Below are 16,032 nucleotides of genomic sequence, written 5' to 3'. Positions count from 1 at the left end.
TTTGAAGGGTAAAGGCGAAAGCGAAAGCAGGAAGGACAGACGTCGAGCCTAGCAGAGGACTTTTTAGTTCCTCACTGGCCCCACTTGTCTGACCGACTCATCCACCCGCGACCCCTAATCCGCTCTGCCTGCCCCAAGATGCTGAAGCCAGCCTTGGAGCCCCGAGGGGGCTTCTCCTTCGAGAACTGCCAAAGGTGAAGCGGGGGCTGGGGAGGGGACGATCAATCCTGAGTCACCTCTGCTTGGTCGTGGCCTTTTTTCCTGGCTGGGGGTGGGAGAGGGTGTGTTGGGCGACTTGGGTTCCAGGCTTACCCCGGAAGATGAGGGAGACGGGGACCAGGTTAGGGGAAGCAACAGGGGTACTGGAAGCAGAGCCGAAACCTGGGCGCTCTTCTCCGTTTCCAGAAATGCATCCTTGGAACGCGTCCTCCCGGGGCTCAAGGTCCCTCATGCACGCAAGACAGGGACAACCATCGCGGGCCTTGTGTTCCAAGTGAGCAGCGGGGAAGGACAGGGGAGCTGGAGGGGAGCCGGGAGTATCGAGCAGGCACTGAGGCTGCGGTCCCTCCCTCTCCTCAGGACGGAGTCATTCTCGGCGCCGACACGCGAGCCACTAACGATTCGGTCGTGGCGGACAAGAGCTGTGAGAAGATCCACTTCATCGCCCCCAAAATCTAGTGAGACTCACCAGCCCAGTTCCCTCACGCAAAAGAGAACGGCCCCCTCGTTCCCACTCCGGTCCCGGCACGTGCCAGCCCTGCCCACACCGATCCTCCCTTTTCCCTCAGCTGCTGTGGGGCTGGAGTAGCCGCTGACGCCGAGATGACCACAAGGATGGTGGCGTCCAAGATGGAGCTACACGCGCTATCCACGGGCCGAGAGGCCCGCGTGGCCACGGTCACTCGCGTCCTGTGCCAGACGCTCTTCCGGTGCGGGGGCGGGGCTAACAGGATCCCCGGAGGGGTCGTTGCCGGCACGGGCCGATGGAAGGCGGGACAGAAAGGGGGGCGGGGCCGCGACGGGCCAGGTGACCGGAAGAGGCCAGCCCAAGAGAAGCTGGGCTATCGGAAAAGGCTATGTCAGTCATCGGGCGCCACATCACAGGAAGGGGCGGGGATAGTACCTAAGGGCGGAGGCATAGAGGGGCGGGGCCTAGGCCCCTGCCTGTGACCGACCCCGCCCATCCTCGAGCAGGTACCGGGGCCACGTGGGTGCATCGCTGATCGTGGGCGGCGTAGACCTGACTGGACCGCAGCTCTACAGCGTGCATCCCCATGGCTCCTACAGCCGTCTGCCCTTCACAGCCCTGGGTGAGCACTTCTGTCCCTTCTCCTCGAACCCTGCCCCTGTGACCTTGGCCTCACGGTTGTACTCCAAACTGGGTGGCAGCGGTTGACTTCAGATGGTTCTCCTGCCTTTAGGCTCTGGCCAGGGCGAGGCCCTGGCGGTACTAGAAGACCGGTTCCAGCCGAACATGACGGTGAGCGGCCTCTGTCCCCGACTATGTGGTCGCTGGTGGGATGTGCACCCGGGAGCTGGGGGAGCACAGGACCCTAGCCCGGTGTGGAGGTGGGGGAAGGCTTGGAGGTGGTGACCACTGAAGGGTGAGTGGAGTAAGGGCAGAGAAGTGCGGTCCTGGCACAACACCGTCCAATACCAAAGCCTGGACGGTTGGGAGAAGTCGAAGCTCACAGAGGATCTTTTGGAGCCGAGGGCAGAGGGAAGGACCAGTAGGGTCACACTTATATCAACGTCTGGAGCCTACATTTTGTTTGGGGTGGGATGGAAGCAGGTGATATTGCCTCAGAGGTGGCTAAGGCTCAGAGGGAGAAACACAGTGGGGGTTTGGGGTGCAAGACCAGATTGGGTGAGTGGACAGGCAAGTCCCCAGGCTATAGCCTAAGTTAACAGCAGAGGGCCCGTCAGGCCTCACACACTCATCACCGCAGCTAGAGGCCGCTCAGGGGCTGCTGGTGGAAGCCATCACCGCCGGAATCTTGGGTGACCTGGGCTCCGGGGGCAATGTGGACGCATGTGTGATCACGAAGACTGGCGCCAAGCTGCTGCGGACACTGAGCTCACCCACAGAGCCCGTGAAGAGGTGAGTGCTGGCGATGGGGTACCACAGGGATGTGTGGGGCTGCAGCAGGGGAGATGGAGGGCTGCAAGAAGGGGATGGGCCACATGACAGGCCCATGTTCAGAGGCCGTCCCTCCTCTCTCCCAGGTCTGGCCGCTACCACTTTGTGCCTGGAACCACAGCTGTCCTGACCCAAACCGTGAAGCCACTAACCCTGGAGCTAGTGGAGGAAACTGTGCAGGCTATGGAGGTGGAGTAAAATAGGTTGAGGCTTAGAGCTTGGAACAAGGGGGAATAAACCCAGAAAATACAGTTAAACAGATGGCTGTGTCATTCTTGAGTGGAGTAGGGTGGGCAGGCAGCCAGCAGGGCTCTGTAGCTAAGGCGTCCCTGCAGGGACCATTACTTCCCATAGCTCTAGTGTCTGGCCTAACAGATGCTCTTCACCCATTACCTCAGGCACCTACAGCTCCAGAACCCCAGCCCTGGCCAGCATTGCAGGCTTGATCTCCATCCAAACCTTCCTTCTGACTCCACACCTTGGAGGCTCCCCCATCACTCCACTGCCTTGCTCTTGGCCCTCTAGTCCACTGGAGACTTGTAAAACACAAAAGACCCCATGACCCCTCCTAGGGACTTTCCATGGCTCCTCAGTGGCCCAGGACAAAGCTCATACCTTTCAGTAAGGCCTCACTGAGGGCTAAAGTGCTGACAAGAGGAGCCACTCCCTGACTCCAAGGCAAGTTCTCACCAAGCACTTCTCAACCTCACAACATCTTTACCGGTAACACCCCTCAGATGGCGAGGCATGCCTGCACTGCTCACCTGAAGCTTGGCTTCTGTCTGTACATGTTGGACTTGTGACTCCAAGTTTTCCGGGTTAAGAAGGCTCACAGGATTCACATGGGGAGAGAGGACACGTTTCTCCAACAAACCTTTGCTGGGCCTCTGCTGAGTCTCAGGCCTGGCTGCTGGGTGCCAGCAAGAGCATCCTGCCCTTAGTGAAACAAACAGATGAACTCCACTGCAGCTTCAGAACTGTCAGGGAGAGTCGGCCCAGGCTCCAGGGAGGGTCTATGCCAGGCTGGACATCCCTGGGCCGCTGACTGCTCCCTGAGCCCCAACATTCTATTATGAATATTTGTAAATGTAACAGAAAAGTAGAGTTGTATATTGAACCTGATAGTATTTTGTTATATTTGCTTTATCATCTATCCATCTCTCTATCCATTAATTCATCTTTTTTTTTCTTAGAGTTTTGCTCTGTCACCGAGGCTGGAGTGCAGTGGCGTGATCTCGGCTCACTGCAAGCTCTGCCTCCCGGGTTCACGCCATTCTCCTGCCTCAGCCTCCTGAGTAGCTGGGACTATAGGCGCCCGCCACCACACCCAGCTATTTTTTGTATATTTAGTAAAGACAGGGTTTCACTGTGTTAGCCAGGATGGTCTCAATCTCCTGACCTCATGATCCGCCCGTCTCGGCCTCCCAAAGTGCTGGGATTACAGGCATGAGCCACTGTGCCTGGCCAATTCATCTCATTTTTTAAATGATGTGGTTTATTTTTTTGAGACGGGGTCTAGCTCCATCGCCCAGGCTGGAATGTAGTGGTGCACTCATGGCTCACTGCAGCCTTGAAAAGGGCTCAAGTGATCCCTCCTGCCTCAGCCTTCTCAGTTGCTGGGACTACAGGTGTGTACCACCATGCCCAGATCATTTTTTAATTAAAAAAAATTTTTTTTGTAGAGACAGGGTTTCATCACGTTGCCCAGGCTGGTCTCGAACTCCTGCAATCAAGCCTCCTACCTCTGCCTCCCAAAGTTTTGGCATTACAGGCGTAAGCCACCACACCCAGCCCTGATCTGTTCTTGAATCAGTTAAAGCCCTCACACTCCCGGAAGCAGGCCAGCCAATGCACCTGTTGGAATTCTACACACAGGGTGTCTTCTCCCTTCAAGCTTGGCCTGCATCTCAGTAACAAATGGGCTGCAGACACCAGGGGCTTGCCCATGGGAGCCCCCAGGCCTAGAGAGGGTGGCAGAGTTTTGATGGCTGTCACTCTCCACCTCCAACTGCAGCCTCAGTTCAGGGTCTGCCAGGCACCAAGAGCTCACACTTTGCCCTCCTAAATGCCAGGCACTTCACAAGCATCATCTCATTGTTAAGAGTGGGGGCTTCTTGGCTGAGCTCGGTGGCTCACGCCTTAATCCCAGCACTCTGGGAGGCCGAGGTGGGCGGATCACAAAGTCAGGAGATCCAGACCATCCTGGCTAACACAGTGAAATCCCATCTCCACTAAAAATACAAGATTAGCCGGGCATGGTGGCGGGCGCCTGTAGTCCCAGCTACACGGGAGGCTGAGGCAGGAGAATGGTGTGAACCCGGGAGGCGGAGCTTGCAGTGAGCCAAGATCGAGCCACTGCACTCCAGCCTGGGCGAAGAGTGAGACTCTGTCTCAAAAAAAAAAAAAAAAAAGACTGGGGGCTTCAGTGCCAGACAAATGCAGGTTTGTGTCCAACTCAACCACGTGCTGGTGGGAGAGTCACCATCTCTGAGCAGACCTGTGACTCCTGTTCCAAACGGATGAGGAACCACTGAGATGATGTGTTAGGACTCCCAACCTGCCAGAACCTCACGGCCCCTGACCCTTCACAGCAAAGTCGACCACAGTGAGCATTCCCTCCACCAGTCAGAACACCCTGGATGCTGAGTGGCCTTCTCTGAGAGCCTGGTGCCTTTGATAGCCCTGGGAGACTCCTCTGATCCCAGCCACCAGGTTGTCACTATAGACCTAATTTAACCATCTGCCCTCGGTACCCAGGGCTCAACATTTGGAATGGGAGGTGGTTCTGGGAGCCAATTAGAGGCCAGGCTTTGGGAGGTGGCAGAGGTGAGAGCCTCACACCTGGGCTCTGTCCGATAAGTATAGGCCTGGGTCAGGGGACCTTGCCTAAAGGGCCTCTCTTGACTGGAGCGTGGGAGGGGGCTGAGTCTACACAGCTGGCCTGGCCTCAGGCCTGGAGCTTTAGCTCAAGGACGAGAAGACCCATAAAGCCAGGCCCAGCTCCCAACCTCACATCTGCCACGATGCTGCTGCTCAGCCTGACCCTAAGCCTGGTTCTCCTCGGTTCCTCCTGGGGTGAGTGGGCCAGGACCAGCCCTGATTTAGACCTGGGAACAACTCAGCTCCCAGCACTAGCCCAGGGAAGGGGCCAGGCTGGCTGGAAGGGACAAAGGTGGACAGAGTGGGCAAAGGAAACAGGATATGCCAGGGCAGGGGAGCAGGACCAGGCCTGCAGGGCTGGGAGGGGGCAAGAGGTGGGGTGGGGGAGTCTCACGAATAGGACCAGAGCTTGAGCAAGGCTCTGGAGCCCGGGAGTGTTTAGGAAGCTGAGACAGGAAGAGCTGCCCATGACTTTTAGAAAGAACCTTCTGGCTGCATGAAGGGTATGTACTGTTCAGGCCTGGAGCGGGCAGAGAGACCAGGGGTAGAGATGGGGAACAGCGGGGACTAGGCTGGAGAAAGATGTGAGAGAACAGAAGCACTGGGGGACTGGTTGGATGGGGATAACCAAGATAGCTGTGGGGCCCGAAGGTGCCTGCATGTACCCTGTTGGGAAAGGGGTAGTGTTGTACCCTCTTGACTGACCTATCTGGGGTACACAGCCTCGGGCACCCAGAAGGAGGTGGGGAAAGGTGGGCTGAGGCATAGGAAGCAGGTCCTCATTAGCCCAATGGCCAGGCTGCGGTGTTCCTGCCATCAAACCAGCCCTGAGCTTCAGCCAGAGGATTGTCAACGGGGAGAATGCAGTACCAGGCTCCTGGCCCTGGCAGGTGTCCCTGCAGGTATACCACCGGAGGGGTGGGCAGGGTCCTGGGTACGTCATGCCTAGGGGCAGCCTAAGCAGCCCAACCCCACTCTGACCTCTGAGCCCTGACCCCAGGACAGCAGCGGCTTCCACTTTTGCGGTGGTTCTCTCATCAGCCAGTCTTGGGTGGTCACTGCTGCCCACTGCAATGTCAGGTGAGCACCTGCACTCCACCTGCCCCGCCCCTCGCCTCTTCCTGCCTCCTCCCCTGGCTGTCCCCCTCTCGCTCTGGCCTCCCTGCAGCTGCCTAACCCCACCCCTCTGCAGCCCTGGCCGCCACTTTGTTGTCCTGGGCGAGCATGACCTATCGTCAAACGCTGAGCCCTTGCAGGTTCTGTCCATCTCTCAGGTGAGTGCCTGGGTTGCAGACACAGAGGAAAAGTGGGCAGTGCAAGTGGATGGGTGCTGGGCACGGGGAATTCAGGACACGCCCTGGCCTACCCTGCTCAGCACCCATCAGCCCCAGGTGCCGGGGCCCACCCCAGCCCAACATGGACTGTATCTGACCCCACAGGCCATTACACACCCTAGCTGGAACCCTACCACCATGAACAATGACGTGACACTGCTGAAGCTCGCCTCACCAGCCCAGTACACAACACGCATCTCGCCAGTTTGCCTGGCATCCTCAAACGAGGCTCTGACTGAAGGCCTCACATGTGTCACCACCGGCTGGGGTCGCCTCAGTGGCGTGGGTAGGAACTCAGGCCAAAGCTCAGGGTGGGAGGACTGGGGTGGGGACCAGTGTTCTGGGCCCCACCTGACTACCCCTCCTGACCCACAGGCAATGTGACACCAGCACGTCTGCAGCAGGTGGCTTTGCCCCTGGTCACTGTGAATCAGTGCCGGCAGTACTGGGGCTCAGATATCACCGACTCCATGATCTGTGCAGGTGGCGCAGGTGCTTCCTCATGCCAGGTGAGCCCAGCACCCGGTCCTCTGCGCTGTCCTGTGGCACACCTCCCCAACCCCCCACACTCACTTCTCCCTCCCTCTTCCCTCTCAGGGTGACTCCGGAGGCCCTCTTGTCTGCCAGAAGGGAAACACGTGGGTGCTTATTGGTATTGTCTCCTGGGGTACCAAAAACTGCAATGTGCGCGCACCTGCTGTGTATACTCGAGTTAGCAAGTTCAGCGCCTGGATCAACCAGGTCATTGCCTACAACTGAGCCCACCACAGGCCCCTCCCCAGCTCAACCCATTAAAGACCCAGGCCCTGTCCCATCATGCATTCGTGTCTGTCTTCCTGGCTCAGGAGAAAGCAGAGGCTGTTGAGGGTTCGACTCCCTACTTGGACTTCTGGCATGGACGGGGCTGAGTGGCTCCTTGAGTAGCAGTGGCTCTTCCTAGAGTAGTCATGCCCAGGCCAGGGACCCCACCCCTCCTCCAGGGCAACCCCTTGGTCCTACAGCAAGAAGCCAGAGCTGTTGGAATGAATGGCAGCCCTCCCTGGAGAGGCAGCCTGTTTACTGAATACAGAGGATACATTTACAAACTGAATACGCATAATAAATAACTGCACATTCTCCATCCACGGTCCATGGCATGAAGGCCCAAGTGGGTCTATCAAAGGCACACATCTCCAAACCCCCTGTCCCGCCCTCAGGACCAGGCCCACCCTGGGCGAGAGAGAACATAATCCCCAGAGCTTCAGGTCCTCAGAGACAGTTAGGGAACTGGGAGGAAATCCTGAGGCCATGGGGCTTGGTTCTCCACTGCCTCCTGCCCAGGGGGCAGTGAGGACGGCAGGAGGGTGTGTCTAAGGCACAGTTGACTTGGCACAGAGTGGTCTCTTTAGTTTTGTTTCCCACTGTAGGTGGCACATGCAGGAAGAGGAGGGCCTGGCCCAGGCTGCCAACTGGCAGAAGCTGAGTGGGAGCCAAACCCTCCCCTAATGCCAGGGGCCCTGCAGTTGACCCAAGGCCAAAGCTGGGCCCTGGCCCCATTCTACCCACTGAAGGCAGCTGTGGAGGGAGGGTCTTGGGTTCCAGCCTGGTTTGTGGTGGGGGAGATACCACAACAGAAATGGGGACGGTTCTGCCTCAGGCCTCTGGGAAAGCAGCCACCCAACCCCACCTACCTCCCACAGGGGCTCCTTCCAGCTTTCGACTCAGCGGGACCCAGACTGGAAGGTTAATGCTGTGAAGGGAAGCAGCACAGGGTGGATGGGGCAAGGCCAGGTGTCAGAAGGCAGTGCCCCAGGCACCCAGGGTTCAGAGGCAGGTCACACAGTACGGCTAAGTTCCAGGGAGGGGTGCGCAGAAGCTCAGCAGAAGGGGAGAGGTGAGCAGCCTGGGACCCTCCCCCAGGGCGGCAACTCCTACCTTCCCATGTCTTCGTGGAGGACTACGGGTGTGCACGATGAGCGGGTGTGCACGATGGGTGTGCAGTGATCACTCCCAGGTTGCCAACACCCATGCAGACACCAGATGGCGTCTTTGTGCAGCTGCAGAGGAGGGAGCGACAGACCCTGAAGGGAAAGGGCAATGGGCTGCACCAAAGGATAGAACCCAGGCTGACACTGGACCCTAATGGGGAGGGGCCCCCTGCCCTCTGCCTTGGCCCCCAGGTGCCCTATCCCCCAGGTAGCAGCAGTGGGGCTCCCTTTAACCCCTCCCAGTTGGGAAGGAGGCACCTGGGGAATGGAATGAACATCCAATGGGGAGAGGGAGGTAGCAGTAGACTCTACAAAGAAGGCACCAAGGGCAGTGGGCTGGTGGGCAGAGACCCCTCAGAGTTTGAAGAGGTTGAAGCCTGGGCAAGCCGACGACCAGCATGGCCACAGAGTCCAGAAGGGTGAAAGTCCACGCCATGGCCCTACCACCAGAGGTCCTGGGACCAGGAAGGCTCCCTCTGGGCACCATGAAGGAAGACAGATCTTGATTACGAGGTGGAGGGTTGTTTGGATCTAGCTAGGGGCTACGGTTTCAGTCAAGGCACAAGCTTTGTGCCTACCAGGGTCTCCCACTGGAGCACAATCTGAAGGATCAGGATGCATGGGAATGTGTGGAGCCAGAGAAAGGGGCTCTGTGGAGGAAAGGGGGTCCCAGAAGTAACTGTCCCAAAGGGTCCTGAGGCCACAGGACACTTCACCCAGCACTGCAGGCCCCTTTGATTTGGGAAGAGTCAAAGGGCAAGGGAGACAGTGAAGGCCAGGTCCTATCCCTTCCCAGCTCCACCAGAGCAGCTGCCCACCAAGAGGGGTATCAGTGCCAAGCCAGGCTCTCAGTTCAGGGGGAGTCACAGCCCCCTGGGCTACCTCCACTCTGTCACACCTGGCCCAGGTCCATAGTGAGGACAGGGGCTGCTGAGGGCACAGAGAAAGGGCCGGAGCCAGACATTCTTCACCTACTGCGGGCTACATGAGCCTATCTCCAGAGAGGGCATCAGGCACAGATGGCACCGCAGTGTGTGGCCAGGCTGGCCCATGCTGCATGTATGCAGAGCCAGGCGGCTCAGCCATTGTACTGCTGTTGGTAGCGCAGGTTGAGCTCCCGCAGCTCCCGCTCCCGCACACGGCGTGACTTGTTGGAGCGTGTGGAGCGGCTGGAACGCGTGGACTGGGCAGATTTGGTGCTCTGGCAGCGCGAGGAGGCACGTTTGAGGAGGTTCTGGGATATGGAGCGGTGCAGGTTCTTCATGGATGAAGAGGCAGCCATGCTCACCACCCACGGGTGCCTCAGGGCCTGCAGTGCAGTCATACGGGCTCCAGGGTCCACTGTCAGCAGGCGGTCAATGAAGTCCTTGGCCAGGTTGGACACACTAGGCCAGGGCTAGAGACCAAGGACAAGCATTAGAGTGAGAGTATCCGACACTGCCCACCCCATCTGGATGAGGCCACTACCCAGCATCCCTTCACTTTCCTAAGGTGCTGCCCCTCCTCTCATGTAGTGCTTGGGGCCTCCCTGCCCAACGCTGGCCCAGGCTGAACAGGGGCTGCTCTCCAGGTGATGGAGTCTGGCAAGGAAGGAAAGGACCCGTCCACTCTCCCAGGGAGCAAACTTCTATGGTGCACTGGACCCAAAGCCTGGCTCAGGGAGATGGCCTCTGCCAAGACCCCCCAACCTGCCCCAGGAGTATCGTAACTCAGGGGAATGTAAGAGAATGACTCAAACTTTTCCACCACATCCTAAGTCAGATTGAAGCTCCAATCTCTGGATGACCAGGATCAGGCCACTTAGAGGGGAACTTCCCAGTCCTCACAGAGAAGGTCCAACCTCTCTCCAACTACCAAAGCAGTGGTAGGAGACCACTACTCCCTGCCTCCGCCTCCCAGCGTGGGGAGGAAAGGAAACAACTCAAGGCAACTAGATTTCCCCGTTGGCTGAGGGCAGGTACTCCTGGGACCAGGCAGGAACCAGGACCCTTCTCAGTGGCACCCTCCAGCCCTCATTACTTCTCTAAGCCACAAAGGGCTCCTGGCAGTGCTGTGCGCCAGCCTCATTTTTTTTTTTTTTTTTTTTTTTTTTTTTTTGAGATGGAGTCTTGCTCTGTCACCCAGGCTGGAGTGCAGTGGCCGGATCTCAGCTCACTGCAAGCTCCGCCTCCTGGGTTTACGCCATTCTCCTGCCTCAGCCTCCTGAGTAGTTGGGACTACAGGCGCCCGCCACCTCGCCCGGCTAGTTTTTTGTTTTTTTGTTTTGTGTTTTTTTTTTTTGAGATGGAGTCTCGCTCTGTCGCCCAGACTGGAGTGCAGTGGCCGGATCTCAGCTCACTGCAAGCTCTGCCTCCCAGGTTCACGCCATTCTCCTGCCTCAGCCTCCTGAGTAGCTGGGACTACAGGCGCCCGCCACCACACCCGGCTAGTTTTTTGTATTTTTTAGTAGAGACGGGGTTTCACCGTGTTAGCCAGGATGGTCTTGATCTCCTGACCTCGTGATCCACCCGTCTCGGCCTCCCAAAGTGCTGGGATTACAGGCTTGAGCCACCGCGCCCGGCCGTTTTTTGTATTTTTTTAGTAGAGACGGGGTTTCACCGTGTTAGCCAGGATGGTCTTGATCTCCTGACCTTGTGATCCGCCCGTCTCAGCCTCCCAAAGTGCTGGGATTACAGGCTTGAGCCACCGTGCCCGGCCCAGCCTCATTTTAGTACATTCTGTCCCCTGGGAGGAACTCCACAAAGCCCACTCTACCACGTGCACCCAGGGCTGCCTCATCTCAGCTGTGAACCCAGCAGCTGTCTGTCTCAGGGCCTCAGGCTGCATGCTGTCTTCACCTGGCTGGATCCTCAGGTTCTCAGGGTAAAAGACACTTGCTCAGACTCCCTCTTAGCCCCCAGTGCTTCCAACAATTATTCCAGCTGTAACTTGAGACTGCAATTTCATGTTGGTTTATTATTCCCATGAGATCATGCTGAGCTGGATGAGCCCCAGTGCCTGGTGCTGCACATATAGGAAGCACTCAGCAGGCACAGGCTCAGCGAGTAAACAACCCACGGTGCTGCCGGATGGGTGCCCTTTCCCGAAGCTGCTTCCAGGCCCTGGGGCTTAGCCAGGTGAGTCCTTGCGTCCCTGCATCTCCTAGGAGCACTTTTGGCACAGGCTCTGATGCCTACCCAAAGGGTAGGCAGCTAGGACCTTTCCTGAGCATGCTGCAGATGACTCAACAGGGACGCTAAGGATGCCATCACTTTCCTTCCTGCCAGCTGAGGTCTGCCTGTTCCACCCATGGTACCCTTCACCTTGAGGAACCCCTGAACATGCCAGGGATCTGAGAGCCCACCTTCAGGGCAGGTGCACAGCCATGTAGCAGACACACACACACACACTGACTACTGCTACCCCCAGTCTGGCTCCCTTGACTTCTAACTCTTCCCCTACCCCCTTCCCCACTGCCACAGAGGGGTGAGGCAGGGAGAACATGCTTCCACCTTCCTGAGGAAGGGCTGGGGCTACCTGCAGCTTCTGTCCTCACCCACTCTTTGGAAGGTTATTCCAAGTTTCACTGAGCTGAAGTGGGAGCAACAAGGGAACCACATTCCCAAACACACCTAATAGGGTCATCCTCATCATTGGGCCAGCAGCACCCAGTGACTCTTGGGGAGACGCTGGGCCTGAGGAGGAGGAAAGTCAGGGAGGGTCCAGGAGCATGCAGTCAACGGAGGCCCATAGATGCCTTACTATCCAAGGGCTGTGGGTGGGCGCAGAGAGCAACAGCCCTCCCACATAGGCAGGTAAGTCTCCTGGGGGCTTGTGTACTTCAATATTCATATTGAAGGCCGGGCGTGGTGGCTCACACCTGTAATCCCAGCACTTTGGGAGGCTGAGGCAGGTGGATCACAAGGTCAGGAGATCAAGACCATTCTGGCTAACACGGTGAAACCCCGTCTCTACTAAAAATACAAAAATTAGCCGGGCATGGTATGTGCCTGTAGTCCCAGCTACTCAGGAAGCTGAGGCAGAAGAATTGCTTGAACCCAAGAGGCGGAGGTTGCAGTGAGCCGAGATCGCACCACTGCACTCCAGCCTGGGGAACAGAGTAAGCCTCCATCTCAAAAAAAAAAAAAAAAAGATTCATATTGAGGTATTGAGACCGATATGCAGGGCAACTGGACTAGACAGCTGCCACAATAGCTTTTGGATAACAGCTCAAGAAAGCCCCAAAAGCCAGGAGCAGTGGCTTCTGCCTGTAATCCCAACACTTTGGGAGTCTGAGGCAGGAGGATTGCTTGATTCCAAGAGTTCAAGATCACCCTGGACAAGATGGTTAAGACTCCGTCTCAAAGAAAAACAAAAATTAAAAAAAATCTTTTAAGAAAGAAAGCAGCCGGGCGCGGTGGCTCAAGCCTGTAATCCCAGCACTTTGGGAGGCCGAGACGGGCGGATCACGAGGTCAGGAGATCGAAACCATCCTGGCTAACACGGTGAAACCCCGTCTCTATTAAGAAATCCAAAAAAAAAAAAAACTAGCCGGACGAGGTGGCGGGCGCCTGTAGTCCCAGCTACTCGGGAGGCTGAGGCCGGAGAATGGCGTGAACCCGGGAGGCGGAGCTTGCAGTGAGCTGAGATCCGGCCACTGCACTCCAGTCTGGGCGACAGAGCGAGACTCCATCTCAAAAAAAAAAAGAAAGAAAGCTCCATGGTTGCCCCCTGAATACAAGGAACCACTACGGGGGGCAGCCAGTCCAGACCACAGACATTCACTGTAGCCCCCATTACCCACTGGAGAGACAGAAAGAAGCTGGACGGAGACAGCACACACACAGCTGAACAGAGTGGGTCAGGGGACACCTCTGCTGCCCGCTGGCTTTCTACAGTCTCCAGGAAGAGGAGGACTCACTAGGAAGCACGCTGCAGCTCAGCCTGGCCTGTTGCTGGAACAGCCCCAAGACAGGGTTGACAGCCCAGGGTGTCCTAATAGGGCTGGGACATGGATTCTGCCTCTGCCCCTTGGTCCAGCCAAGACAAAAGAGGGGCAACTCCCCTACAGAGGCCAGGAGCCTGAACACGGATGGACTGGAGGTCTCACCACTTCACATCCACATCCAGCCAAACCGTGGACTTGAAACTCCAAACAAGTCACCAGTGCAGTCTTGGAGGGGCCTCTCCCCAGACCAGCCCTATAGGCTTAAGTGTCTCCATCTTCAGAGTGGCACAGGCTCACACTAGCAGGCATCGACCCCTGCTGATCGCGGAGCGGCAGCCAGATCGATCCCTCTCCCGCTGCTCCCCAAGATTCTCGCCTCACCAATTACTGTGGACGTGTGGCTGTGTGCAGAATGCAGATGGACTCATTTGTCTGAGGGCTGGCCTGGCCTCTCTGGCAGGTCCCAGCTCTCCCCATCTCTGAAGAGCTGTGAGCAGCTGGGCCAGGTGGATCCCCCAAGCCAAAGTGACTCAAGTCGTCCTGACCTGGCCCCCAGCCTAACCCTTGTACACAGAGGAACCTACAGAAGAAAGTCAGGCTGAACACAAGAAGGTGGTCCTCATCCAGCTCACTGACAGTCAGGCAGGGGCTTAAGATGACCTCCAGAATAGCAGCCTCTGGAAGCCCTGCTGAGGCCTCCCACTGGGCTCAGAAAAGTAAGGCTTTCCACACTCGCCCACAGCCAGGCTTCAGGCCCCACATCGACTCAGCATCTCCTCAGAAAGCACTCAACATTAGCAGCCCAACCCACCTGCTTCCCCTGGAGCCACGTAAGTATGTGTGTCAGCCAAGGACTGACTGGCTGGGAAGCATTCTAAGCAGGAGAAAAGGGAAAATGATGAATAGTCATGCCCTTCGGTCTCCACAACTCTGTTTGTTCTGGGTGAAGAACAGAGCTCGTGCCTCAGTATACTTATTTGAGGCCACACAAGGGACACACATGGCCTCAGTTGGCTGACAGATGGCACAGGTGCCAAGACCCACCTGGGCAGTCTCTGAGGCTTCCACCTGCTTCTGGGCCAACGTGGAGCACAAGGCACAGAGGGAAACACTAAGATGTCAGCTGGCTCTATGCCCAGACTCTCAGGTCTTCCCTTGCTCTGGGATCAGAGAACAGCTTCCATACCCAAGGTGACAGCCTCCACTCTCTCCTTTCCACAGTCTCTGGACAAGTCAGTGGCTCATGCCTCTAATCCCAGCACTCCAGGAGGCTACTGTGTGAGTGAGGGCTGGGCCCTGCTTCAAGAGGAGGACAAGCAGGGTCTGTGGGAGGAGGGCATCACCTCCACTCTGATTCCGACCATCCAGCTGGCTGCCTTTCTGAGTCCATGGCCCTCAAAAAGTCCTTTTCCCCTTGCACTTAGGGTACCTGCTCCTGATGTTGGAACAGCAATGATGCCAACAGTGGGTATGGGGAGGGACCTCTTCAGTGAGCACCTCCTTACCAACTGGACTTCCTCATCCCCCTACCCATGATGCGCTAAAGCCACTCCTAGGCAGTGGAGCCCTACTCCCCCTGGAGAGGGAGAGGCGGCAGAGCAGGAAGGGCTTTCCGCTCCTGCCTGAGGACCCCCTGCACCAACCCTTTTCGTTTGCTCTAGCTCTAATATCTGGCACAAGCGCCTGGAATGAACACTACCCAAGCCACTGCCAGCAGTCTCACCTTGAGCCAAAGGGCTAAGGAAACAAAGAACAGTGCCAGCTGTCTAGCACAGGCTGCAGACAGAGGAGGAAGCTGCTGCTTTCTGGCAGCAAACACAGCTTACAGGGTGGCCCTAGACTTCCTCTGGCAGGCAGGGCTGCCTACTGGCAAGTGAGGCTGGGAGAGAAAGGCCCCTTGGTGTCTCTTCTGAGTGGCATCTGGGATAGGTTAAAGGGTTAGATTGCAAGCCCAGCAACCTGAGTTCTAGTTCTACCTTCTCTATCGGCCTTACAGAAATCACACTGCCTTCACTTTTAACACGAGGAAGGGGCTGAATGTCATGAACTCTAAGTCACTTCCAGTTCTAAAGTCCTGGATTCCTTTTTCTCCACCTTTTCCTTCATATGGCCACATACGAAGCACAGAGTCTAGCATTTAAGCTGACCTCTTGAGCCCTGAGCTCCTTATCTAACCCATGACGATTCTGGGCCAGGCTGGCTGGCTGGCAGAGAAGGTGGCCCCAACACAGCGCTGCTAGAGAAGGGATAGGAAGGGAGGAAGAAGCCTGGGCTTTGCTACCATGACTCAGTTCTTCCCTCAGCTCTATTTCAAGATGTATTTTCAGACCCACTATTCCCACCTTCAAAGGCCTCCTTTCTGTACTTACGTGGGCCTGAATGAGAGCAGAGAAAAGGGCACAGAGGAAATTCTGGAAACAGGGCTTTGAGTTTACTCAGGAAAGCAGCATGACAACAAGAACTGTGATGCTGCCCACGACGAAGAGCATCAGCAGAATTAGACACTGTGTGGCAGCAGAGCCAGCATCCCCTCCTCTGGTCAAAAACCCATCATCCTGGTATCTGGGCTTCCAGACCAGACAGAATCTACCACCCTGGAATCTGGCAGAGGGTAGGTGAGGGGCCAGCAACAGAAAAGGGAAGGGTGTGCGGGGAGAGAGTCTGAGGAGAGAAATAGAGGGAAGAGAATGCAGTTTTAAAAACAAGTAGAGAATTTAAAAAAAAAAAAAAAAAAAGCAGAGAATAAAGATTAAAATGAGAAAAGGCAGGACAACTTAAAGGTTA

The 16,032-nt window shown here is 56.7% G+C and overlaps 3 protein-coding genes and 1 long non-coding RNA gene across 15 annotated transcripts in view; 3 read left to right on the top strand and 1 right to left on the bottom strand.

The window, feature by feature from the left end:
- The first annotated feature begins 31 nt into the window (after positions 1 to 31).
- Positions 32 to 5,215, top strand: PSMB10 (proteasome 20S subunit beta 10). 6 transcript variants are annotated; one of them, XM_077983607.1, is made up of 10 exons: positions 66 to 194; positions 406 to 493; positions 580 to 677; positions 789 to 929; positions 1,195 to 1,310; positions 1,422 to 1,480; positions 1,950 to 2,101; positions 2,227 to 2,329; positions 3,823 to 3,913; positions 4,636 to 5,215. In XM_077983607.1, the coding sequence occupies exons 1-10, from the start codon at positions 139 to 141 to the stop codon at positions 4,641 to 4,643; spliced, it is 912 nt and encodes a 303-aa protein (XP_077839733.1). In that variant the 5' UTR covers positions 66 to 138; the 3' UTR covers positions 4,644 to 5,215.
- Positions 5,081 to 7,173, top strand: CTRL (chymotrypsin like). Of its 2 annotated transcripts, XM_015126444.3 has the most exons (7): positions 5,081 to 5,215; positions 5,819 to 5,922; positions 6,021 to 6,100; positions 6,213 to 6,294; positions 6,460 to 6,640; positions 6,730 to 6,863; positions 6,952 to 7,173. In XM_015126444.3, the coding sequence occupies exons 1-7, from the start codon at positions 5,164 to 5,166 to the stop codon at positions 7,111 to 7,113; spliced, it is 795 nt and encodes a 264-aa protein (XP_014981930.2). In that variant the 5' UTR covers positions 5,081 to 5,163; the 3' UTR covers positions 7,114 to 7,173. The 2 variants fall into 2 exon arrangements, with proteins under 2 accessions (XP_014981930.2, XP_077840541.1); XM_077984415.1 differs by lacking the exon at positions 6,213 to 6,294 and having other exon boundaries at positions 5,082 to 5,215; positions 5,743 to 5,922.
- Positions 7,174 to 7,343: 170 nt separating this feature from the next.
- PSKH1 (protein serine kinase H1) overlaps positions 7,344 to 16,032 on the bottom strand; it is a 38,845-nt gene continuing 30,156 nt past the window's right edge. For 3 of the 6 annotated variants that reach the window (XM_077983596.1, XM_077983597.1, XM_077983595.1), the window contains 3 exons: positions 9,610 to 9,717; positions 8,269 to 8,414; positions 7,372 to 8,083 (listed from right to left, as the gene is read on the bottom strand). In XM_077983596.1, the coding sequence (XP_077839722.1) occupies positions 7,987 to 8,083; positions 8,269 to 8,414; positions 9,610 to 9,717 (351 nt within the window). In that variant the 3' untranslated portion in view covers positions 7,372 to 7,986. 6 annotated transcript variants of the gene reach the window in all.
- Positions 10,388 to 13,015, top strand: LOC144337660 (uncharacterized). Its single transcript, XR_013411071.1, has 2 exons — positions 10,388 to 10,639; positions 12,969 to 13,015. It is a non-coding gene; the product is annotated as an uncharacterized LOC144337660 (long non-coding RNA).

Source organism: Macaca mulatta, chromosome 20 (genome assembly GCF_049350105.2).
Source record: "Macaca mulatta isolate MMU2019108-1 chromosome 20, T2T-MMU8v2.0, whole genome shotgun sequence".
Taxonomy (NCBI): Eukaryota; Metazoa; Chordata; class Mammalia; order Primates; family Cercopithecidae; genus Macaca; species Macaca mulatta.
The sequence above is the reverse complement of the archived record's forward strand: the minus strand, read 5'-3'. Positions and strand labels throughout refer to the sequence as shown.